General features: G+C 37.5%; 1 protein-coding gene across 1 annotated transcript in view; it reads right to left on the bottom strand.

Moving 5' to 3' along the window:
• Window positions 1-27,307, bottom strand: part of WWC2 (WW and C2 domain containing 2) — a 94,005-nt gene that overhangs the window by 47,323 nt on the left and 19,375 nt on the right. Inside the window, exon 2 of the mRNA XM_058837639.1 lies at window positions 11,123-11,232. Within this exon, the coding sequence (XP_058693622.1) occupies window positions 11,123-11,232 (110 nt within the window). The remainder of the gene's footprint in view (window positions 1-11,122; window positions 11,233-27,307) is intronic.

Genomic DNA, 27,307 nt, shown 5'->3' with positions numbered 1-27,307 from the left:
AATGGGAACAAGTGGCTGAAGATGTGGAGAGAAAAAAGAACTTCAGCCAAACAAATGTGATTGCTCTAAACTGTAGCTGAAGTGCACTCCTGGGAGAAGGCACTCTTTCAACTCCATGTAAGAATGCGAAACAGCTTATGTAACAGCAAAAGCTGATATGGACAGGACCTGGTTAAAAACAATTTCTAATAGTTAGTCTACCAGTTTTTCAAAAGCATTTTCTCTTGTTAATATCACAATATCTTGTTAATATCACAATAACTAAAAGACATACAAAGGAAAAGCAGCATCCCATAAAACAAACCCTGTAGAATCCCAAAATGACGATCTCTATAGAGCTAGTGATGCATTAAAAAACAAATACATAAACACCCTCCCTCCACCATTTACAAATGTGACATTTCTACTTGGGAAAGGCATTTCTTGGATGTGCATGATGAATTCATAGAGAGTATAACCCACATAAACTCAAGTGTAGTGCATAAAAGATTAAAGCAGAAAAGCTTTATACACAGTTGGTTTTCCAATAACCCCAACAGGAAGGCTCTCTCAAAAAAACTAGCTATGGCTACAGACACACATACACATATATCCGTGTTTATAGCCACCTGCTCTTTTACACAAAGATATTGGGCACACAAAGAAGCAAATCAATACCTTTTCTCTCCTAAATGGTCAACACATGTTCCTATCTGTGCCCACTTATTGTTGTTGTGCTTTAACACACTGCACATTCACAGTTATTTACACAAGATAAGAAGTGCTGGTTTCCATACTTGTCCTTTTTTGTAAAGCAAGTTGAAGAGCATGAAGCAGAATTCTCATGGGTCAATGATCAAATACGATAAATGCAGTTATGGTGGTTTTTTAGATGAATGTAATGATGTGATTGTGTTTTAAGAGTGCAACCAGCAGACACCAAATAATCTTACAAGATTGGAAGGTCTCATCTTCGAGCATGTTGCAGGTAATTGCTTTGTAGGTTTTAAGTGAGGATTGCTCAACATGCAGCCCAAAGACCAAATGTAGCCCGCAGAGTTCTAAAACATGGCCTACAGATGCCCTGTCCTTGTGACTGCAAGAGAAGGACAAAGCTGATCAACAGCAGATTATTTTGTATTGCTGACAAATACAATCAAACATTTCCTTTTTGCCTCTCCAAGCTGCAAGTACAAAACAATACTACGATTATATGAGCTAGCATCCTTTATACTGAGAGTCATAAATGAGTTAAAGGTGACCCTGCATTTAAAAAAACTGCACACTAACTTCAGCATACCAACGTTTGGGCATTTGCATGTGTAGGTACATTGGCTGATCAAATTACTCTCAGTCAATTTTAACTGCATGTATTTATTATGGAACAAATGCTCAGTTGTGAAAATACATCACCATGGAAAAACTGAAGCAGTATGGAATGACTATCCTAGAATGGTTACTCTTTATCAAACAGAGAAGACTCTAAAAATTTTATTCTGTTCTCTTCTTAAATATTATGAATTTAAAAACCAAAAAAAGCATATCTCTTGTCTGGCAAGTTGTTCATATTATATATATATATATATATGTATATATGTACGTATACATATTTCTAAAAACATGTGCCTGTATAGCAGCACCATATGTTTGTTCATCTATATTTTTCAGTTATCTCTATTTTCATCAGTAGGTTTACTCCACAGAAGAAAAAAACCCCAAAGACAGAACTATGGATGATATTTCTGGTTCTGTAGCACTACATTTTGAAATGTAGCACTGAAAAGTATGCTCATTTCAGCACCTTCCAAGAGCCGATAACTTTTTATAAAGCAGTGTTCTTTCAAAAATAAATATTTATACTTCTCAGGAAAGATAAGGATTTTTTCCCTTGGACAAGAATGTTTCAAGCACCTGCTGTTAAGGACAAACTTGTACACACAAGAATATTATTGGGATAGTTACATGCAAATAATTGAGGGAAAAGTTTCCTGAACATTTGAAAACGAGTTATGAAGTCCTTCATGCTTAAACCAGAGTGAGATTTAAACCACAAAGAACATCCAAACTTTTTCCTCCCCTTACTATTCAGCAGCTAATGTTAAATAAAGTAGGGAGATCTCATTTCTTTTTTAAGGCAGATAAATGTTCCCACTGGTGACTGCAACAGGATACCTTATAACCCTGTCTGCAGCAGATACAAATAATGCAGCAGATTGCCTGCTAGTCAGATGGGGAGATGTTATTTCTGCTCCTCAGGTGAGGAGTAAGCACTGGTAATGAACACTAGACAGAGCTGTAGAGCTGCATCTGTTCTAGAAAACACAAACTGGACTTCAATCACCAACAATGGAAAATGAACAAACCATCTCCTCTTGGCAGGGCCTCTCCAACATTTTCTACACAAACTTAGGTGTGAACTAAAGAAACCTGCTTCAAATGGATCTTTAAATGAGTAGGAGTAGTACATCAGGCTCTATGAATACTACAACTTAGATTTTTTTTTTTTAAATTGTGTGTATCAACTTCCTTGTCCAAACACAATGCAAAAATAATGATCCATAGTAACAGAATGAAGAGGGTGGCAGTGCATGTAATACTCAGGTTACTTATTCCTAATTTGACTTGGATTTAGCATCCTGTAAGCAAAGGCTCTTGCAAAGCAAAATTACTCAATTCTATGAAGACAGCTTAATTTAGAACCAATTAATTAAACTTGAAACAAATTACTGCAAGTGTATAGTTAATAAATTTATTTAAAAACCCCAATAAACAAGCAGTTTATTTCCTCCTTCTTTTTAAAGATCTAAGTGACTAGCCACACTGGGGAGAAATTCTGTGGTCTCACTCAGCGGAACCACACAAGAGGCAGGATGGCACACTCCACCCAAGGACATTCCTGTCCCTGAAAGGATCACAGCCCTGTAACATAGAGGAGGAGGCTGTGCTGGCTTTAATCACACTGTTATTCATGAAATGCACTCCTCCTGGCTCACTGCCAGCCAAGTTTGGTGCACTAAAACTCAGAAAAAAAAAAAAAAAAACAACCAAAAAACGAAAACCTGTCCAGAACAATAATTCAAAATCAAAATGTCAGGACTGACCTTATGCCTTGGAAATTTTGTTTGTTCTTTTGGCAAAAATACACTTCAGTTGCAAAAATGTTACACATGTCTTTGTAATTATACATAGGATATATATTATACGTGGGATACAGGCAATAGTCAGGCATGTTATTTTTTTAAAATGAGATATTTTCACATGTTACGTTCCTGTTTCCTGTCAAGAAGTTCTGCCAAATTTTTACAGTCTACTTAACCAGAAGGAAACTATTACTTTATCAGCAGTAGATCTTATTTCCCTAAAATACATGGAAGTACAATCCCACTAGAAAATCCCACTGGGAACAGCTCCCTGACGCCCCACTGCTAAACATAAGAGAATTGGATATTTTACTACAGGATAAACAATATGTGGAAGCAATAGTTTTCCAATATCTCCCCTTGCCAAACAAAATAATAGCGTCAACTGGCTCAAGAACAACTAATATGTAAATTGTAAGTCAGAGACACTTGCATTCAGGCAACACAGAAAAAAAATGCTCTCAAGAGGTCCCTCAGAAAAAACAAGCCAGACAATCTAGATTGCTACTTGAGGAGGACAAATACACAGCAAGAGGAGAGAAAATCATGACATACTTTTTATTCTGAAGAGAGAGCTCTGTTTAAACATAGGCCCATATTATTTCAGTTTGTAACTGTTGCAGAATCACCATCTCAGAAAAGTGGCTATCCCAAGGGAAACTAGCCAACCTGGCAAGAAATGAGGATCAGAGACCTAAGATCTGTAGGAAGGAGAGCAGGGGAGAGTTGCATGCCACATCTGGAGCTGTGTAATCGCTCTCTCTTTTGTCAGTGATGGTTTCTATCATCGCCTCAAACCCTCAGTCCCCACCTTTAGACATACACATTTTCTCTTTACACAGTCTGGTACTTACTCAGTCCAGTATATCTGATGTCTGAAGCCCACCCAAACACTACCTGTCTCCTGAAGATGACATGGAGGCAGACACATCATGTTCTAGCAGGTTAGGTGAGTTGTGACATGTTGTCAAAGGTCCAATGAGCCAGTACAAAGTAGGGAGAACAACTCAGCTGGGGAAAGATTTTTTTTCTGGCAACAGTAAGCCTACTTACAGATCTAGTAATGTATTGCATTCATAAATATGGACCTATTCATCAATACTGTGTACCTTCTTCCTCATATAACAACTTACAGGAATACTCCCAAACCTGGAAACCTGGGTTACCAGAAGGAGGCAACAAAACTGCAGTGGCTGAGCCCTGCAGTAGTTGTGACTGGTGCAGAGCTACTTCTCCATGTCATGGTTGAGCTCAATACTCTGTGCCAAGGTGGAAATTTCTCTGCTTGAAGCAGTAAGTGATGAAAAGATAACTCCACTACACCTGACATCTCTGGTTATCTCACATAATAATTGGAGGACTACCCCTTCCAGCCAAATAAACCCCACCTTTAAGAGAGTTGTGCAGACCTCAAACCCCTAAATGCAACAGCTGACTACATTCAGGTTCCCTCACCACTGGAACTTCTCCTGACCCTAGCTGCTGAAGAAAGTGTGCAAGCTAAATAGAGATTGGCTTTTCAACAGTCCTCAATACCATTGTTTTGTCAGGTTTACATCCTATTCCATGGAGGTGGTTGGAGAAGGAGCAGGTATCTTGAAAGCATCCTACTGCATGCTAAGAGCAAGCTCCTGGTTAAGGGCTGCAGGCAAATCAAGCTAGGGCTAGGTGCAGCAAAGGGAATCAAGATTTTCATGGTAGCTTGCACAAAAATGTCTCAAGATGGCACAAACAAAACCAAGAACAACCCTTTGACATATAATATCAGAAGAGGAAAAATGTATTTGGATACCAACAACCACAGGATAGTACGAGTTAGCTAAGTGGTGGCTGATAAAAGCAATTTTATCAACAACATGACGTAATCACTATGGATATGTTTATTCTACAAGTATATCCCACATTACTTGATAAACAAACTGGCTTTCAATCCTCCAGTACTTTTGCCTGCAATCAAACAAAAATACACTTAGGAAAAGAAAGTGCAAATATTACCTCATTGTACTTCAACAGGCATAACACATCTTGCAGGCAACTGGGATAAATGTTTAGCAAAGGAGCAATTGCACTAGCGCTAGTTTCAAGGAGAATAATCAAGTGTTACTAGACTCTCTTAAGGAATGTACTTCATTGTTTACATAGCAAGTACTTTCTGAATTTGTTTTTCCTTACTCCTTTTTTCCCCCCTGCCTTTTAAAATACTTGGTATTCAAACTCAAACAACAAGAAAAGCAATTTGTACTCAAAAATTTGTAGAAGGTTTCACAAGTAAATATTGCATCATTTCACACTGACATTTTTGTTCCATAGGTACATAAAAATAAAGAATTGCACATTACAGAGACAGCAGTTTCAGTAAGACCATGCAAGCCAAAAAGATGACATATTAAAAATGATCTAACACATTGCTGGATACTCAAAGAAAATAACATTCTATCACATAATTAAATGGAATATGGGTTTTAAAGAGAGACATGGATGAAAACTAGGTTATTTGGAGTATGTTCAAAACTGACCTCTCTACAGTTTGTTTCTTGCCATCAAATATTCATACAACAAGTGCCCCCTCTCTTCCAGACACTTTCTTAACTTGTCCATAAAATAATTTTGCTCTTGAATTTGAGCAATGAGAGAAAATGAGAACTTTTTCCAGCTATACTGTCCAAGTATGAGCAAATTTCCAAAAAAGATTAATTCAAAGATTTTTACTGTTGGTTTCCTCTAGATATGGGGCAGCATATGCTTATCTATTTCAGAGTCAAACGCAGTAGAAATTCTGAGGATTTTGTTCTACATTATCAAGCAAGTAGGTAATGTTCTACTGCTCAGACTAGCAGAACAAAGACAGAAGAAAAAGATGCAAGTATGATCTTTACATAAATGCCAGCAGGTAAAACCATCTTTAATGCAGAGCCTTCACTACTCGAGCCTCCTGTAGCCAGCATGCACCAGATTACTCTAATCCCTTCCTACAGCCAGAATGCAGAGACAATGCTTACAAGAAAGTCAAGGTAAGACACATAACACTTGGGTTTCTGCCATGTGCATTTGCTAACAGTAAAGAGTCTTCACAATTGGTAGCATGTCACCACTTGCATACAAGATGGTGGTAGGTCATGGGAACAAAGGGGGCACATTTGTGATGATATGCCACTTGACTCCCTCAGGCTATTGGCAATTGCAGACTGGTGGTGGGATTTTCAGATCCAGCCTTTCCTGAGAATCGATCTGGCCTACTTTCATAGATGCAGATGTACTAGACTCCCAGGCTGAAGCAGTCTATCCACAGAAGTCCCTGTGTTAGATAAACCAGTTGCACAAGCATAAACTAGCATGAAAGCCTTTATGATTACAAGAAATAGAACTCTTGTAGTTAAAATGTTGTGCTGTAAGTGTGAAACTGTATGTAAATAGCTACTCTTTTCACTATTTTTTTTATCATCGCTGACTCAAGTTTTGATTTTTTGTGGATGAAACAGCGATTGAAGGATGTTTCTGGGAAAGACACATTCAATGCTTCCAAAAGGGACAGTTAAAACTAAGTAGCGAGGAGCTGCAGAAGCAGAGAAGGTGGTTGTCCAACTCCATTTTGAAGAAAAGTGCCAGGTGGAGTGCAGGGAGAAGAATCATCATACTGAACACGAAGTACAGAATGGCAAAAAAAAAGTGGTGTGATGGTCTGAAATTGTACTGGGCTAGGAAAACTATTCCTTCCTATCAATATCTTTTAAACTCTGTCACTCATTGCCGTTCTGCTACCTTTGCCACTAAACTAAGAGCAGAGTATTTATGAATTAACTAGATCAATGCAATGAAGAAAGCAACCACTTCCTTGTTATTCTTGAGACTTATCTGAGAAGATGAGAGTTGAAAGTAAAGGGGGTAAGTTATTTAGGAACAGATAGGGTGCTGAAGTCAAGGCAGAACTCGTCTCACTACAGGATTCCCTCAGACAGTGCATGTCAAACCAGAAGTTTCCTTTTTTTTCTGCCATTACCTCCACAACTGTTCATCTAAACACACCATAGATTGATCCACATCAGAAAAGCTGACCAGCTGGGGGAAAGGAGGGGGAGAAAAACTCACACCTCAGGAAGCAGTGCTTCCTGTTGTCTATGTTCACTGCATATCCTCATGCAGACACAATGTGGGGACAGGAACCAGAACAAGCATTGACTGCTACTTCAGCTGCTACCACCACCTAAGAAGTGCACCTGGAAATCACAGCCTCAGAGTGAAAACTGGTTCCTGCCAAGCCTGCACATTGAACATGAAAATTCAAGGGTGTAATTTCAAAATGCCTTTAACCACTTCTACTATGAAAAGTAGCTATCCTCCATCTCTTCCACCTGACTGTTCATTCATATCCCCAGGTCACCTTCCTTTTCTTGCTTGCATAAATAAAGGTGTGTAAAGGAGAACAAATAGCAGTTGTTTTTTTTTTACTTCCATACTGGATTAGTTTCAACTTGAATCAGCTCCCTGATCTGATTCACTGTCTGGCCATGCAAATGCTCATGGCAGTATAATCAAAAACTTTGCAGGGACAGAACAAAAGGCCAGAGGTAGCAATAGAGCAGGACCAATACTTTCAAAGATTGTATCAGCTTAAAGGTGTTTGCAAATCCAAGCTCTAAGAACATAAATGTTTTCATCTCAGACACTTAACGCTTGATGTGGAAAAGCCCACAGGAGAATTGGAAAAAATTAGAAAGTGATGACTTTGCCTGCAGATATATGAAATAAAGTGGACTAATAGTTATATATTATTTTCAGTATTGCCTTGAGTTCCTAACCATGTTATTTAGCAAAATTAGTAAATGTTAGCAAATAAGCTGAAGTAGATGAACACATGAGAACAAGGTATGCAATACTGATTATAGGAGTCAACTGCGTAAGTCATAAAATCTTTGGACTTTTCTAAACCACAGTAATAAGGATCCTGCATAAAACAAACTCCTCAGGCGCTGTCCACTAAATAATATCCTTTCAGTCATCCTCTAACAAATGGCACTACTGAAGAATAGGGTAAGCATTTAAGTTCTTACAGTATTAGCTACCCACATCATATGCATGTTCTGCCTTGCCAGATGGCCTGTAATCTGGTCTCTCTTGAAGCTGAAAGCATCACATTAAATCTCCTAATTGGGGTAATATATTCATAAAGTAATGACCTCAGTCAGTGCTTCTCAAAGTGGGTTACATCATCCAAAAGGATCATGAGAAAGCTCTAGGGCTGTTGAAAAACCCAAACTGTATTTGGGGGGAAAAGAAAAAAAAATTAAATATAGAAAATATAGAAAATGTGAGATGACAATAGAACTAAATTATCCTTAAACATATTGACACCAAAAGAATCTGAGGGATTTTTCTACATTTGCACACTGCTTACAGACAACTCTTAACCCTCTGCAGAAGAGAAGAGTAGGCTTTTCTCAGGTTTATGTAAGAGAAGGAAAAAGATCAAGAAAAAGAATTGCACAGATGAGGAAAATACTTTGAAAAAAATAAAATTAATATTGATTTACGTATTTTTTGAAAAAACTTTCTACAAATTCTACAAATAGACGTTTTAGAACTTTGCCAGGTGCAGTCTAATACTGCTTTCTCTAAATTATTGGGAGTTCCATCAATATCCACTGCAGTAAGTACCTATCTAATCATTAATGGAAACTCCACCCTTACCATTTTCAACCTCAAATTTTTACAGAAAAGGAGGGAACAACCTTGAGTGACAACCTGCTCCTCAGCTCACTGGGCTGGTCTGAGAAATGTAACAAAATTGGAGCCACCATAGTAAAACTGGTCCAAGTCCTGTGGACAACCTTAAACTTCACAGTTGGAACAAAAGTGGCTTTGTAGAGAGGCACACAGTAGGAACAACACTAGAAAAGCAAATGAGAAAAAGGACAGATAAGAAAGAAGCTATTCAGAATAATTAATTATGGGATGCAAAAGGAGAGAATCAGTGGACCTTTTCTCAAACATTTTGCTGCAATAAATCCAGCCAAATGGCAGTGAACATGAAGCATCGTTAGTCACCTCTCCCTGCCTAACACATAGGAGCAGATTTCTTCCCAAGGTGCTATCCCTCAGGCTGCTACTTATGAGTCCTGAAATTCTTCTTTATCCAACCTGTTTTTCAGGCATCTATCTATTTGTTCTTCCTCCTAGCAGTAGATAAGTTTTTTCTCCCCCATTTGGCTTCTTTGTCCAGTAGCAGAGAGAATTAACAAAACTACTTTCAAAAGAGTAAAAGTCTTCCTTGTTCTAATATAGCTACTCTCCTGACAAGGAATTTTAACACTTCAAATCCAAAAAGCATACTCAGCACATCTGACTTATTACAAAACTAAAAAAGCACTAAACAGACACAACAACTGTGTTCTAGAAAGGCTTTTCTCCACTAATTTCAAGTGACCTCCATGCCACAGATTTCAATAGCATTGAAATATTGCATGCACCCTAGTCAGAAGAAGTTATAATCTCCATATCTTGTACATCAAACAAATGACCTACTTGTAAGATCCTTAGGCAGTTTACCACACAGCAACTGAAGAGTACTCTCACAAAAAAACACTGTCCAAAATACAGTGTACAAAACTAAAATTCACCACTTTATAAAATAAGTTTCACTGAAATACACATATTAATATAAGAGGAATCAAGTGCACTACTGAACAGTGGATGTATATTAAGTATACGGACATACAATTAAGTATACCAAAATTTCAAACCATTAATAGCTCCTAATATTCAGGAATTTACCTTCAATGCACAGGAGTAATATTTAAGAGTAAAGAAAGCATTTGAATTATTTCTAAAAAAAAGGTAACAAAGCTACAAGAGGTTTTCAGAACTGATTAAAAATTTTGAACACACATTAAATAAAAAGACCATAATTATCAGAGCACACATATCTGAAAGCACTCTCAAAACACCCAGAAATGTAACTGGCCTCTCAAAATTTTACAGGTGTATACCCCATAATTTTGGCCAAAGCAGAAGTTAGAGACAAGTTTAAGATGATAATCACATTTAGATTCAGAAGAAAACCCTTTAATTTCTACACCGTTTGAATTCAGTCAAGGATGCTTGTATGTTTAAAAGTTCTTGAGTGTCTAACACTATATGTAAGATCAGAGGACTCTCATTGCAAAGCAGGGCTGTAAGAGCACAAATGAGGTTATTGGGTGGGATTCAGGTCTATATTAGGTGTCTATCTGCAGGTGCTCAACAAGTACACCTGATATCTAATGTCTCATTTAATTATCAGAGTTCTAGTCCAACTCAACCAAAGGAGGTTAAATCATCTCATAAGCAAAGCAGACACCCAACCAGTCAGCTACATCACATTTTATATTACTCCAACAGTACTGACTAAAGAGTACTGACTGGAAAAACAGCTTAGACAAGGCAGGGTGGATTCACTTGCCCATGCATTTGAGATGCCATTCAGAAGGCCACCTGCCTCTTACTGTCCATGCCACATTTACGGACCTTGTATAGTTGCCTCTGCTAATTTTAAGCATCTGAAACGGCTGTAGATACCTTGTAATTTTTAGGTAAGTACAGGTACTGCTAGCACAGATGCAGGTACCTAGATTCAGGTGTTGATCTCAAATAGAATCTTTGCCATTGTGCTGTTAAAGACTATTTCTGGGAAAATAGAAAAACATATCAATATGGAGTAATAAATGTATAGAGAGAAAATATAAATGCTTTCAGGAATATATTCATTTCAATAGGTCTAAATACCATTGTATTTCATGTTTTGCTAGTTTTACACGGTTTAGACATAATCACCATGCAATTAAAAATATACATAGAAACAGATGCAGCCATTTTCTACCAGCAGATTTTCTTGCAAGCATTGTAAAGCCAATAATGCTATACCAAAGGCAAATTTTCCCCAGTATTTCTATTCTAATCAAGAATTCTGAGCCTAACCAAGATGAGTCGCCTTTTACAATCAACATGGCAAAAAAGTAAGAAATACTTACGGTTTATGTGATCAATATAGTATACACCAATCTGAGGGTCATACGTGGCTTCCCATCCCCATGGCAATTCATCCCCAACACAATCCGCAAATGACAAGGGCTTTGTTAACCTACAACAAGGAAACAATTCAGTGATATAGCTTTTCTCTCTTCCATACATGTTTGTTATTCCTATTTTTATTATTTATGAATTATTAACATTAATTATTAATATTAATTATTATTTTAGTCTTTATTTTATTAATTCCTATTATGACAGAGACTAAAGAAACATAGCAGGGAAAAAGGAGAGCAAGTTTTTTTCCCCTCTTAAAGTATTGTTTCAAACATTTTTCAGTACAGGAATTCAAGTGAGGAATCCACTGCAGCACCCTTCACATCTGACAGTCTAAAAATAAACAACAACCAACAGCTTTTAAAAAAATAAATTCCTATTTGTCCCCGGGAAAACTGCTTGAGTTGGTGAAGAGAGCACAAGATTTCAAGATCAGTCTTTCTAATGACCAGAGACAGGGAAGTGAGAAAAGAGAATACAACCACCTAAGATGCAGTTAGCAGTACTTATCAATCCCTGCACTTGAATAAAACAAGCAGCAGTGTGTTCAGGGTTGACATTTTATAAGTAACATTTAATGGGCCTTAGATATTCACATGGTGCTTTTGTAGGAAGACAGATAATTAAAGTTTTTTCACTTTCATAATAGAGCACCTATTTGTTATAAGAACTAGAGTGATAAAAATAATACATGGGTTCTTTTGCAACTGAGGCTGAGCAAAGCTTTAGGTGATCATCTTTTGGTCCTTTTTTAGAAAAAAATAAATTATTATTGAGTTTTCCATTGATAAATCCACAGATAAATGCCATCTCTAACATAGTGATATATCTAATAGGAAGAACAGGCAATTTAAGGTTTTATTGTCACTATGGTGACAATAAGATTAAGTAGATATCTGGAGTTAAAAAAAAAAAATCCTCAGAGTGACATGATGAAGACCAGTTTGTGGGACACACAAGCAGCACTACTTTACTCACTGCTGACTGTTTTATCACCTAAGACTATTTTTTCATCTCACCATTAAAATTGTATACAAATAAAAAGCTAATTCATGTGTTTCAGGATTTTTTCTTTATTAATTCCTGACCAAAAGAAACAGGTTTATTGACACTTTAGTGAGAAAAGCAAGAGAAAACAATAGTACATTTTACCTTTTACAAACTGAATTGGATTTTGTGTACAAAACACAAAAAAAAAGTACTTTACAAAAATACTGAATTCTTTATGCAGCTGAAAAAAATTAATTTAAGCACAAATTTGATTTAGAAATCATTGCCCCACTATTATTTTTATTATCATCATTATCAATGGATATGATCTACCAAGTCCTTAAGTTGAATAGTATTCCTCCAAGCTAGGTTTGCAGAAACCACAAAGAATAATGCTCTTAGGATTCAAAACATTTTTAAATTGCAAGCTGGAATTGACTTCCTCATATTTCTCCAAAGTTTACATCATAATCCTGTGAAGGTCACTAACACTGTGTTTGAGGTTCTGAACAAATTTGCAAGTATTTACGAATTCCCTAATTTATTGCCAAAGTATAACACAAATTCCCTAATTTATTGCCATTTATAAACTGCTATGTTAAACCACTAAACACACCAAAAACTACTATAAAATACAGATGAAATGACCAATGTGGTCATTTTTGGATTACTAGGTGACCTGGTTTAGGGCATATACAAAAAATATGGATTATAAGTAGCAGAAGTAGGTTGTCAACTCGCTAGTGATTTCCAGTGAAGAGGAGGTCTATAGCAAGCTAAGCCAGTGTATTGTATCCTCTCACACTGCTGACCTGCCTTTTTAAATCCAGACACTGGCACAGCTCTGAGTGGGGCTGCTCCAAGGACTCTCCAGAAACCCCAGCTCTGACCTGCCACCTTGCTCCTCCTCCTCTCTGGGCAGCAGAAGCTGTGCTGCCATGGCCAGGATCCAGCTGTGCAGCTCAGCAGGCCAACAGCTGGCTGGCCTGCTGGCTGCAGCTGCCTAGCGCCGCTGTACCAAGCACACCTGCCCAAAGGCTGCCTGCTCACAATTACCAGCACCACTTCAAAGATTACTGCTTTGTTGTAAATAGTAATTGCTAGAGAGAAAGGGGTGGCTCTCAGGGAAGCAGGAGAAGCCTTCCAAATGCAGGATAAACACAGGCACAATTTCAGGCAGGCAGCATGCAGCAGACTGAACACAGGGCATCCGTGTCACAGAGTTCCCAGGCCACTAATGCTCAGAGGAAGCATCAGTCACGTAAAAGCAACAGTGCTTTGGTGAGTCTGGTTAGTCATGAGAACGAGATGTGCCAACTACAAGGGCACATCTACATGTGAAGAAAGTCCTGTCTCAAATTTGATTATACGTGTAGATGTACGTGAAACAAACTGAATAAAAATTAAAGTTCAGTGTCATCCTTAGCCTTAACACTGTAATATTAACTCAAAATTCAATTCATGTAGTTCAAGAAGAAAAAAATATCTGAAATGCCATACAGCAACATAGAAATCCTAATATGAATTCAAAATATAAACAGCCAGATGTTTTTTAATAAACATTCAATACTTTCACCAAAGTTACACACCAGAGCTAGCAACAGTCATGACGTGATTTTTAGATCACCTCCATAGGAGGGATATAAGCCCAGTACAACCCTGACTTTTCATCTGCACTCTACACCAATTTTATTTTTAATAAAATATTTTCTACTATAAATAGCACATTCTCTAGGTTAGACTGCCGTCTACTCTGATCATGCAAATATTCCATCCAGGTGTTCTCACCTGTCCAAAACCACATACCATGGGAATGAATAACAGCCATCCTCTCATCCCAGACACTCCATAAATTAAAGAGACACTAAAAAACTGCAGATAAGTACTTGAGTGACCCACACTAGACCTTAAACAAAATGAGAAGAAGAGGGAGACAGAGGTCCAAAAAGAGAGGCAGTACAGGACAACTTGTTTTATGAATTCTACTCTGCCAGATCATGCTTGGACATCGCATCCTTAAGATCTGCACAACGTCAGAACTGTTCCAGAGTAGACTTTTAAAACATAAGAAGGTTTGTACATAATAAGATCACAACTACTTAAGAGGGTAACATTTCCATTACTCCTTTTTTTTTCCAGAGTCCTTTAATAGCACACAATTTTTGAGCCTGATGTGTCATTTTACAACTGAGCAGCAATCAGCACAGGGTGATTGATACCTGATTGCTTGTGGCCCTCAGAACTGCCTCAACATAACTGCTATTTACTTTCAAAATGCTTATGACAAATAGATGAAATTAACACAACATGAAGCAAGAGAAAATCTGCAAGACAAAAGCAGAGAGTTACAAGATGTAATTGGACAGGAAATAATATCTAGGAACAGGGACTGAAGGAATCTTGTCTGTGTGAAGATCATTATCTGTGACATAGTAACCTATGATAGATGGACTGGCATTACAGTCATTAAACACGAACCAAGAAAAATGAGGTTTATTACACCATAATAGAGGATTAAGTGCTGCATGTCTTGGGCACTGACATTCTGAGATAGTTCATAATACTGTTTCAGTTTGTAGCCATACATTTCTTAAAAGAATGCCAATACTTTAAAAAGGATTACATCAAAGTTCGCATTTAGTATCCAACGAAGTTCAATTAGTCAAAAAAAGGCTTGGATTTCTTTAATGCATATCATTAAGCTCAAGTATTCTCACCTAGAGGCTCCTTTTTTTTTTAACCTTAGTGAGCAAGGGGCAGGTGTAGGTATGGAGAAGTGGCTATTTTAAGGAAAACCAGGAAGCATTCTGCAATTCCATTATGTAAACAATGCATGACTGTGTCAATCACTTCACAGGTACTTGGGGAGACTTAGGAGGCAAATACAGTTTACCCATTGAAAATCTCTATTATCATAACAAATCCACAGTTTTCTTTCAAGTTTTCAAAACACGGGGTTAGCTAGCTAAGCTCTTAAAATGCAGATTCTGCAATGATGTATGTGTTATCATTAACAGCTGTTCTTGCATCTACGGCCATACCTGTGTGGTATGGTGGGGTTTGGAGTACACCTGTAAGAATAAGTGTGTGTATGCAGCTAAAGTTAATAATGAATCATAGAACCACAGCATATTCTGAGTTGGAAGGGACCCAAGGAGGATCATTAATTCAGCTCTTCAGGGAATGGCCCACATGGGGATGGAACCCAAAACCTTGGTGTTACGAGCACCATGGTCTAAAAAAAACCATGAGGCTGAAGATACTGGAAAATGGAACCATAGCTACAGACTGATGGATTGTCAGTGCAGAAATAATGCTTCATTTGGACAACACTCTTATTTGATGTAAATCTCATTTTGAGGTCCCCCGATCACAGAAATACATAGAAGACAGGCTTCTTTCCAAGACTGGGGTCCACAAAAAAATGTGACATTTATTACATATACCAGTAAGACTATCTTTCTGCCAAGATACAGACAGCCCATGATACTTCCCATTTCTGTGATCTGAGAATATCAAGAGGCATGTTCTTAAAAATGTGAATGCACATATAGGTATACACACACACACACACTATGAACAAACTGTTCTATGCAAGAGAAATGCTGGATTCTGCTGCATTCCTTTTCTGAATCCTTTTTTCTCAAAAATCCACTCAGGATTAAGTAAACTGTAATACTGAAACATAAGTTATGCATATTATGGCTAGTACTCTATGAATAGAAAAAAGAAGATGGTTACAATAGACAGATCTCAGAAAAGAGCAGCAGGGGGAAAGAGACACAGATGTGAAAAATAACCCCACCCCACACAAATCTGAATATACTTTTATTCAGCTATAAAGGAAGAAAACACAGGTTTGTAAGAAGTACACAAATAACTGAGAATTATTAACAGGTTCACCTTAATGCCTTTCAAAATTACTTCCAAGAACATCTATTTTGCTGTGTGGAACTTGACTTACAGCCAAGATTTGTAGTTTGGAACTCAGTTGTAACTAGGGTCAATGCTCAGTTTTTATAGCAACTTCAATGTGCATTTGAGGACTTTCTCCAAATATCCAAAATGAACTCATGTGCTTTGTTGTGTAGCAAGATCCTACGTGACACTTATACAAAATGTTGTACAGATTAAATTTCACATTAATTCATTTCTCATATATTATGATGTATATTATACATTATTTTCTTTTACAATGCAGTACTTGCTAGTACTTTTTCTTGACAGAAATTTTTCTGAAACATATACCTCTTCTCCAAACTCCAAGGAAATGAGAAGACAAAACAAAAGCTGCTATTCAGATGTGCAGAAATCTATTAAAATGTAAGAGAAGAAATCCAGTGATGGAAGAATTCCATGCACATTTATTTGGATTCCATACACCACTACAGAAGGGTCTACAGATGGTTTACCCACAGTAATACCCACCAATACAACAGTTTACAAAAAGTTTACTTCAAGCACTTTCAGTTAGCACAATTACACAGAATAGTAACATAAAATCAGCATAAACTAATTTTTCATTTTGCAAAAGGATGAGTGAAAGTATTTAATTCTTATTTTGATCTATAGTTTGAGAGAAGCAAATATAAAATTTTAATCAGTGACAGGAATGTACAAACAGAAGAAGAAAAATGTTCTCAAAAATGTTCTCAATTCTTCATCAAACCTCCTGAATTTAGTGCTCAAGTCGGATCTCAAAATCAATTCAATTCTTACCCAACTTTCTAAAGCTACAGGCATTATTACTTTGAAGGGCGTATAAACATGCATTCTAATCCCATACTAAATATGCTTACAAAAATGGATTTTACTCACTTCAGGCACTCAAGATTAATTTCTTATATAAAATTCAGGGGTGCAATTAATCTCATTAACTTCAAGAAGTCAGCTACCTAGCCTGAATTACCCCTTTAGGTTCCCTAGGGAGGCAGATTCAGCACATCTATTTCATACCTGAAGGTTCCCCTCTTTCCCTGGTGAGTACAGGATTCTAAATGTATGAATCCTTAGCTTGTGCAAGGGTAAGTAAATTTAAATGGGATGAATTCTGTAGCAGACAGCAGAGTGAACAAAGAATGGCAAAAGAGACCCAGCTGTTGCTCCACGTTGCAGGTCAGAGTTAGAGAGAGGCATTGCTGCTCCCTATGGCTGAGGTCACTAACAGCATGAAAATTATACTTCATAGCAAACACAATTTTCTCTTCTACAAATTCTACAGTGGCTGAAGCGGTAACAAAATGCATTTACTTTGTATTAATTCTATTAACTCTTAACTCTTTCCTAACTTTGAAAAGTGGTAACCAGGCTGTTTACCTGTCAAAAGGGGCAGAACTGGCCCACAAAACGCCCTTTTGCCATATCCTTTGTTCATTCGATCCTGTAAGTTATTAACTAGGAAATCCCACACAAAATCTCTCTCTTGAAAAAGCTCATTCATGAGTCTGTCAACAGGATTTCTACTGCTAAACACCATGTTCTTAACACAGTAGTGCCTCCCATTCAGGTATCAGGCCAAGATGTTATGTACAAACTTTGAATTGTTTAGGTACATTCTCTTTTAATAAGGGTACTATTAAGATATAGCACCACTTTATTACAGGTATTATTTTGAAAGAGTAACTAAGTGGACATCGATACCAGAGCAGAACAGATCGAACAAGGAGCAGCATGGTCGCAATCCCAGCTTGAAATAGTGGTGCAAATTAAACAAATATGGTAAGGTCATGCATGTTTACCTTGCTCACAAGATGTGTGCAACCAAATGTCAACAAATTCCTGTGCTCAAAAGACAGCAAACATGCATGTTACCTTTTCTATGCCAAAACAGAATCACTAATAGCTCAAACTAAACCATTCCTTAATGATGAAATGTGTTCAGTAACATTAAACTTCTTAATAGCACTAAATGTATGCCTGTAGACACTAGCATGTGCACCACTAATGTGTTTGCTTTGTATTACACACACGTGCACACAGCAGTAGAGGTTTATAGTCAGATGTTCATGGCTCCTGGCTAGAATGGATATGTAGCAGTTAACAGTACTGCGTCTTCACCTTTTTACACCACTGGATACTCAAAAACTAATTGCAGAGACTGAACTCACAGCAGTTACACACTTTCTGGAGACAAAGATTTATTAACTCCAGCAGCAAGTATTTCCTGGATGCATTTCATGAATTTTCACTTGTTTTCTAGATTTCAGATAATTTTGCTCCTAGTAATACAAAGACAGGTAAAACACTCAAATTTGTGTAAGATCAGAAACTTGAAATAGGCATTGACTCTAGTGTTCTAAAAAAATATACAGGTATAGTACCACTTTTAATAGCTTGCAATTTCTATCCTGTGATTGTTTTAAGTCCTTGAATACTTAAAACAGACAGCCGGCCTTAAAGAAATACATTTCTTGGTTTTACAGAGTTTCCTTGGTAAAGAAAAATGTACAAACATGCAGATGGAGAATTATACTAAGAGACATACATTATTTCTCTACCTCACAGCAACACAGAATGGAGGGACATTATTTTAGATTTACTAGTGGGATAACAGGCTCACACAACTATTTAATAACCTCAAAAACTTAGTTTCCAGTATTGAACTCATACTGAAGATGATTTGCTAAAACTCCTATTTATAAGTAAGCTGTGGGTTCACTAGATAGTACTATACCACATTCAATGATGTTTCAGAGATTATCTAAGACTTCGAAAAATACACTTGCCATTAAAAGACTCTTTTAGACCTGGGTCTAGCTAGCCAGCAACCCAGGTAAACACAATATCATACTCAGGAAGCACACAAGGATCAAGTAGAAACTAAAATCTAATCTTTTTCTGTCCTTGTAAGGTTTGGGATTTAAAAAAAAACAACTTTAGAGTACTGAATAAGTGGTTTCTTCTCTGTAATTTAGGCAAAGTACTCAAGGTGGTTTTTGAAATGCTTTGCTGAAAAGGGCAGTGTGCTGAGCAGTGTCTCAGTTTCCAGTCAGCCTTCCAGACAGCTGCACTACTGCTGCCATGTGAAGAGGCAGTATCAGCCCATCATCAGTTCTGATTGCTGCCTTCCTGCAGACCAACTCAGTCTCCCACACTGTAGCACAGCATGAACTGTTCAACATATTCAGCAAGTCCTGCTTAGAAACAGCAAGTCTGCAGCTCACCAATGACGGGGTTTGGAGACAAGCACTAACTACAGTAGCAAACTGTACTCCATTCCTCAAATGTTTTCCAGTTCTTCTTGATTTAGTTAAACATTAAACTGCCAGGGCAAGGATGAAAACAAAACAACAAACCTTACTGCAACTGAACTACAACAAAAAGTCTCCAATTCACTATATTTATACATAACTTACCAAACTTGTACAATATAGGAAAATCAGGTATCTTGACAAAAGTTCTATTTTCTAATATCTATTATGAACATAACCAGTTTAAGCCAATACAGCTATGAATTTTTACTACAAAAGTTGTATTGGACATAGAGAGCAAGTTCTTTGAAACAAAAATATAACTGCAAATTTTTTTACTCCACTTAACAGAAGCACAAGTATTCAAAATAAAACCTGATAGCAGAAATTGCTGAACAACAAAACCCCTACAGAACAAATGCTATAGTTTTAGACAAGTAAAGGACAGTTCAAAGTGAAATCAGTAGGTTTTGGTTAGATATTAAGAAAAAAAATATTTACTTTGAGGATAGTGAGGCATTGGAACAGGTTGCTCAGGGAAATAGCAGATGCCTCATGCCTAGAAGTGTTCAAGGCCAAGCTGAACAGAGATCTGAGCAACATGGTTTAGTGAAAGATGCCCCAATCTACGGCAGGGGAGTTGAAACTGGATGATCTTTAAGGTCCCTAATGTCCATTTAAAAAAAAAAAAACACCCTTCCTACTTCATTTAGCAGTTTTGCGAGTGTAATGTAAAAACATCAGAAATTCAATGCTTGCAATATATTAACAAAAATTCATACCCTTTTTATTTCTTTATTTTAAAAGACTTGTTCTCAATGGTCAAAAGTTCTACACATCCCCAAACTCCCCAGGCTTTATGCAATACAGAAAAGCTAAGGATGAAAATCTTCAGGTCATCCAAAGACCTTGCCTGCTTCCTCCACAGAAAAGAACCCACACAAAATGGACAACTGATGTCCTTCTCACACACACACATGCCCAAAAGGCAGGAAGCAGAGAACACACAAGTGAAGCTTTCAGTCCAGGAGGCAGCAGACAGGGGGAGGTGAGTGCAGAGGGAGTGTGCTGCCTCCCAGCTCGCTATGAGATGCTGTGTGCATGTTAATGACTGCCATAAAAATGGGCTACCAGCAAGGAAGTCGAGCATAACTGCCTCCTCCCAGTTACAAAGCGGTGGCATTAGCTCAATGTCAGCTCACTCGGTCCCCTCACAGGTGCGTCTGTGAAAAGGCACATGAACTGAATAGCTGAGACCCAGAAAGGGAAGAATGCATTTGGGAAGGAAGGGACCCACACCCACTGGTTGAAGGACCAGGTCAAACTGCCTGCTGGCTTGGTTTTTTGTTCCCTTTTCCTTTTGATTATGATAAACTGTTTTGGCTTTCCACTTCACAATTGCCATCAATGAAGAAAAAAACCCCACGCTGAACTCAGCTATACATTTTGCCACATCATTTCATCGTTGAAAGTAATAAAAGTGAAAAGGAGAACCAATCTTTTCCAGCTCAGCATACCAGCTATTTGTTTCTGTAGGGCAAAGCCTCCAACCCCATCACTATTTTTAATTCATTTATCTGTTAAACGTTGCCAAGTTCAATGCAAAGATGACATTTTGAAAGGTTACGGGGGGAAGGGGTCCACAGAGAAATGGAAATGGGTACTACCATGAATGTTTTCTCCAGCGTTTTTCTTTGACGCAGCAGTTGGTCCTACACTGGCATGTAAGCACTATAATATTAGACACCTGGAATGTGAGGAATGCCTGATAACCATACCCTAGCACAGGGATAATTCCACAGCCATAAACCAATGATACGACCTTTGTGCCTTCCCCCAGAAAGCTCAAATGCAGTGACATTATTAAAAGGCTGTTATGTGCAGTGTTGCTATAGGTTATTTATCCATACATGACTGTACACTGTTGTTAGAGGGGAAATGTTGTCATCAACTGACAGCACTGTTAAGAAACTTAGCTATTAATTTTAGTTTAATTACATAAACACCATGCTGTTTTCCCAGCAATTTTAAGTGTTCCTGATCCTCTAGTCTCTCAGTATAAATCTGAATTAGAAACTTTTTTCTTCACTTATCTTGTACCACTCTGCTCTTCATTTTATATATTTACAAGCAAATATTCTTCTACAATAGGAAGATCTACTCTTAAGAATACTCAAGGTAAGAAAAAAAAAAGCCAAACCAAAATCAAACTAACTACAACAAATCCAGTCAAGCATTGGTTCATGAAATTCAAAATATGGCACAAACTCTGCAGTAATTTCCACATGCAAATGGGAGCAACTAATTCATACCCAAAAGCTTACTGTTTGATAGAAGTATGATACAACAAACTACAGGTAGAAAATGTCTAGAGACTGGAATACTTTATTAGGAATTAATCAAAACAGACACACTTATGATAGAGGATTAAAACATTTATTCTGTTAATTTCAGTGATTTGTCATCTTGGCTGTCAGGCACAAAGAACCAAAAGTAGTTTTTATGGCATATTGTTAGGGTTAAATTTAGGACATTTTTGTATTGTGATAATTAAATATGAGAAAGAGAAATGTATTTCAAAGAAAAAACACAGTCAAAACCCAGAAAATTATAATATTTAACATCAGCATTAAAAGATCTTCCCAATCTCTTAACTTTTTGCATTCCTCCTTTCTGTAATTTCATACACACTAGTCCAAATCACCCCTATTGCATGAGTAATGCTCACCTCATCAGCTAAAGAAAATTATTTTAAAAATTTTGTTCTGTAAATTCCACTTTTCCTGCAAACAAACCCTTGCACTGTAAGTGACCTTTGGATTTATAGAGGGGATATTTAAAGACTCTCTTCACCTAACTCTGCTCCCACTGAAGTCAGCAGGAGTGTTACCAATTTCAGTAACAGGAAACCTAAATCTCTAAAAAGCACTTTCAAAAAGTAGTATCCATCTGAACATCTCAGATAACCTCACAAACTTTTGACTTCAGTGCTGTGAAGCCCTTCAGCCAAGTATACCAATCATTCCAGAAGCAGGGAGAAATGAACTTGAGTTAAGATCTCCAATGTCTCTACAATTCGGTTACAGACATAAAAACTGCATCCAACAGGAGAGAGCACCCCACTCTGTTATTCTCAATACTGAGTTCTTCATGTCTTGATTCCAGCTTATCATCCAACTCTTGTAACAATTTTCAGTGCATACTTCATTATACATTCTGTGTTTTGCAGTACAATGCAGCTCCTGTTGCAGAAAGACTGTGTTAGATCAGAGCTCAAATGGCACACAATCGCTTGGCCGATCTCTGGACTCTGGTAAACTGTTTCCAGATGTTATAGGAGAAATCTTTAAAAATGTATCAACAGTTTTATACATGTAAAATTAACAAACCTGATTTTATAAAACTGAAATCAACATAATACTGAAGACAAAAAGGACAATACATTTGTATTTTAATAATAGTAAGAGGTCATAAAAACATCTGCCAACCCTTGATGCAAATGGCTCTAAAAGATCCCTCAATATCAGCTGTTTTCACACGAGAGACTCTAGAAAAGTCATTCTTGACAGCAGAGTGATGGAAGTCAGGGGCTAATGTATATTAGTAAAACGGCACAAAACTGAACTGATGAGTAAGAGCTGTAGCAAACGTTTGCTTTGTACATATCTAACATTGAACTTAAAATGCAAGATAATGAAGTCGGAGTACTGTAAGATTACAGCAATGTAAAATTGTAATTATAAGAAGATTTCAGATATATGTTCTGGCCTACATTTAAACCCTCCCACTACTAATTTTATTATAAAGAACTCTAGTTCATACTGCTGTTTTTGTAATGCTTTTTTCATAATGCCTCTCTTCGTATACTGTGAGATTATCAGAAAATAGTGTTATATTAAACAATATCAATGCAGAGTTCCTTCAGTGTCTCTACTTTTCTAACATTTCTTTATTCACAATATTAATTGACTTCAAGTTGTAGATCAAATTTATTCCCAGTGGCAGCAAGGTTTGAGGAATGGGAAATATGTAACAATTACCCAACAGGAAACGCCTAAGTTTGCTGTGACTTCCTTCGCACACACCCACTCCCAGAAACTGCCTGAAAAAAACACCCCAAAATCTGTAATGGAGGCAGCAAATCTTCCAGCAATTCCTAGCAGAAATACAGTACAAACAGTTTTACTGATGCATGGCCTATTGTAAGGAAAGAAAAAAAAAAAAAATCAGTTTTTGCTTCTCACATCAAACTGACCAAACCCCTTTCAGGTCAGCTATCCTTTTTGGTTCCTTTTCCCTGAACCCTTACAAGCCTTTCCTCTACCCCCAGCATATAACTGTTTGCCACACACCCCTCTTTACCAAGTGTGGTTGGCACAAAATTATTTAGAGCAGGGGAAATATTTCCAAGGCAGTAATTTGCAAAGATTGCTGAGGAATTATCTGAGACCCTGTAAAAGGGAACCTGGAGTTTCCAGATGAGTTAATACTCTACTTACTGACTCAAATAGAGCTGCCTACCTTTCCCAAACATGAAAATGCACGCCCTTTAGCTTCATTAGCAGTCTGCATCACTGATTTAAAGAGATTTTTCTAAACCAGGTTAAACAATTATTTCAGAGAATATAGAATATATTAAAACCTCGTCCCTATTTGTGGTGGCTAACAGCACAGAGTAAACTACCATTTCTTCAAATAAGCATACAACATTAAAACAATATTCAAAAAAATGTCTGTGAGTAGGTAACAGCCACGTTTTACAAGTCCTCTCTTCCAAAGTGAAAGCGTATGTGAGATGGGGAAAGAAGATGAGAATACCACAGCAAAGCTATTCTAAACATTTTCAAATTCAATTTCTTAAGCTAACACTTAAAATTAAAAAAGGAGGTAGGTATTTTACAAAAATCTGTGAGGAGATTTTGTATCACTGTTCTAGACCAAGAGGCATCAATTATTTTTGCCAACACCACTGAAGAAGTCATTGAACTCCTCATGGATGGCTCTTTGAATCAGCTGAACATTTAGCAAAAGTCAAAATACCAAACAGCTTCCTTACAAGTTATGAGGAAACAAATATAAAACAAACCAGAAAACAACACTGTGCAATTTATATAAAACTGTTGTTTGATTACCTTTAGATACTGCATTCAGCTCTGGTGGCCCCAGCACTTCTGCACCATGACAACATGTTGAAACTAGAACTACAGACCGACATACAGAAGAAAGTGGGCAGTGGCAATCAGGGTATATAATGTAACATAACTGTACAGGTTAATGTCATTCGTCTTGGTAGCTGCTTACAGGGTGCAAATACCAAATACATGAAAGGCACAGGCAGTATTTACTCTGTCTCTCATGCTACAAGAAACACATGCAGAAATACAGAGAAGCAGGCTCAAACCAAAGCTCTGCACAATGCACAATCATAGCTGGACCTCACTGCCACTGCATTTTGTTGAGGTCAAAATCATAACTGCTTTCAAAAACTGATTTGACAAAAATTGCAAAGAACAGATTCACCGTGACAGTAAATATGATATTCCAGATACAACCATTTTCCTATAGGAGTTTGTGCACACACTTCAAACTGGACCTTATTAGGAAGTATTCTTAAAACTGTCTTACTACAGAGAATATTGTGAGCATCATAACTCGTAAGCAAAAATATCCTTGAAGTCCTTTCAGTGTATTCTCATTTAATAACCATATAGTTATTGAACCCTTTCATAAAGAATCACTGGTTTTGCCTAACTTTTTTTTTGCTTGTATTGAATTATAGTCAAGTCGACATTTCTTAGACTTACATGAATCCCATTTCTGGCAAATAATATGTGGTCAAAACTGCATTTTACTAACAATGGAAAGCTAACTTAGTTGAGAGACTAAATTCAACAACAGAATTCAACAGAATGAGAAGGTTGGAAGAGACCCCCAAGATCAAGTCCAACCCATCCTCTAACACCACAACTAGACTGTGGGACCGAGTGTCACTTGAGTTCTATCTTGAGTAAGAAAGAAGTCATAGCAAGTCTAAACTTTTGATTAAAAACACAGTCCTAATTCTCTTCACCTGCCCTAGTTTTTCAACAGCAGCCTGCACATCATCATTGACTTTCTTCAGACTGGTGGTCAACAGATTGTACTTTACCTGGAAGCCAGTAAAAAGTGGACTACTGGGGAGACCTGTCCTGTTTAACATCTGCATTAATGATTTGGAAAAGGCATCAGATTTGCATATGACACCATGTTGGCCAGGAACAACCAACACAGTCAAGACATGAACACCATTCAGATAGACCTGAGCTGCAGGAAAAGCCCAACAGGAACCTTCAGAGACTCAGCATCAAGAAATGCAAAGTCCTGCATCCGGGAAGCAACTGCCCCTTTACAGCAACAGAGGCTGGGAATGACTGAGGAGCAGCTCTGGGGCCCTGGTGGGCAGTGATCTGTCAGTGAACCAGTGCCCTGGCTGCAGAGAAGGCCAACAGCCTATCCTATCAGCAAGAGTGTGGCAAATAGATCAAGGAAAGCAATTACCTCCTCTATTCTGCACTCACTACACTGCATCTCAATTAATGCACCCAGTTCTGATCTTCTACATCAAGAAAAAAAATCAACAAACCTAACTGGTGCAAGTCCAAGGGAAAGCCATCAGGATGCTTGGGAGATGAAGCACCCAAGCACCAAGCTGAAGTGAAGAGACTGAGGGACAGAGAGGTGTTCAGCCTGGAGAAGACACAGCAGCAGCCTGCCCCTACCTACAAGGAAGTTTTTGAGATGACTGTCAGGCACTTTTCAAGGGTTAACATGGTAGAAGGATGAGAGAAAACAGACATGAGTTGAAACAAGTTTAAGTTGAATATGATGAAAAAAATTCACCATGAGGATAGGCATGTGGTTGGACAAACTAAATGGAGAAGCTGTATGAGAGTAACTGATCTCACAACTAAACATGTCTTTTGCATGTACCTTTTAAATCTTTGCTATTGTCACGCTTCCAAACCATGTGCACACATATAAATACTTGTGTGCTCACTCACACATTGCCTTTGTTTCTTGGAGCTTAACACTTCAACATTGTGTAACTTGAGTATAGAAAAGTATTTTTTGCACCATCCTACTGCCACACCAAATACTGCAGTTTCATAACAATTTAAGTTGATCTAACCCGGCTGTCAGAGTCCTGCTTTTCCTCCATGCTGCATGTTCATACCTCTTCTCTGGCATTCATGTGACTCTGTAATACGCCAGTTCAAAGAAAAAAATTAGGAGGAGAAATTGAATTTTTAATTTTTTTTAACCAGTTTATCTGCCCAACCAGTTCACTACCAGTAAAAATGTCAATACAAGAAAAAGGGCAGAATTTTCAGTCCAAATTCAGATTGGTGTGAATTGGTCATGAAACAACAGTTCGTAAAAGATACTGAAACCCTGGCTCTTGGAGCTGCATGGAGTGCTGGAACTTACATGATTCCACCTCCTCCTTCCCCTTATGATTTAGCTATTAGAACAAGACAGATAGGACTAAGCAAGCAAAACTGGAGAAATGCTTACCTGCTTTGTAATGTTTTCATGTGGTGAAAGTTAGGGGGTTGATTTTGGTAGGTGGAGGGTTTTTTGGACTAACGATGAATCCTAACTGGTTGATGTTTGATTATGAAATGCAAGTGCTTGAGCATAGGAAAATTTCTGTTTATTCTAATACCTTGATCTACTTGCTACTTGAATTTCAAATTAGAATAATGTAAATCAGTTAACTGCCCAATTTTGTGAAGGATACAAAACTTCACAGAGCAAACCAAGGAAATTTCTACATTGAAGTCAAAGGCAGCCTTGCCTTGGACAAGGCTAGAAGCAAACTCAGTATGTGATTAATACTTTTGTCATGTTTGCCAAAACAAAATCAAAAAAATATTTCATCCTTCTCTGAGAGCCTTTACCTTAGGCATT

This window comes from Poecile atricapillus, chromosome 4 (assembly GCF_030490865.1).
Source record: "Poecile atricapillus isolate bPoeAtr1 chromosome 4, bPoeAtr1.hap1, whole genome shotgun sequence".
Lineage (NCBI taxonomy): Eukaryota > Metazoa > Chordata > Aves > Passeriformes > Paridae > Poecile > Poecile atricapillus.
This window is presented reverse-complemented; position numbering and strand designations above follow the sequence as displayed.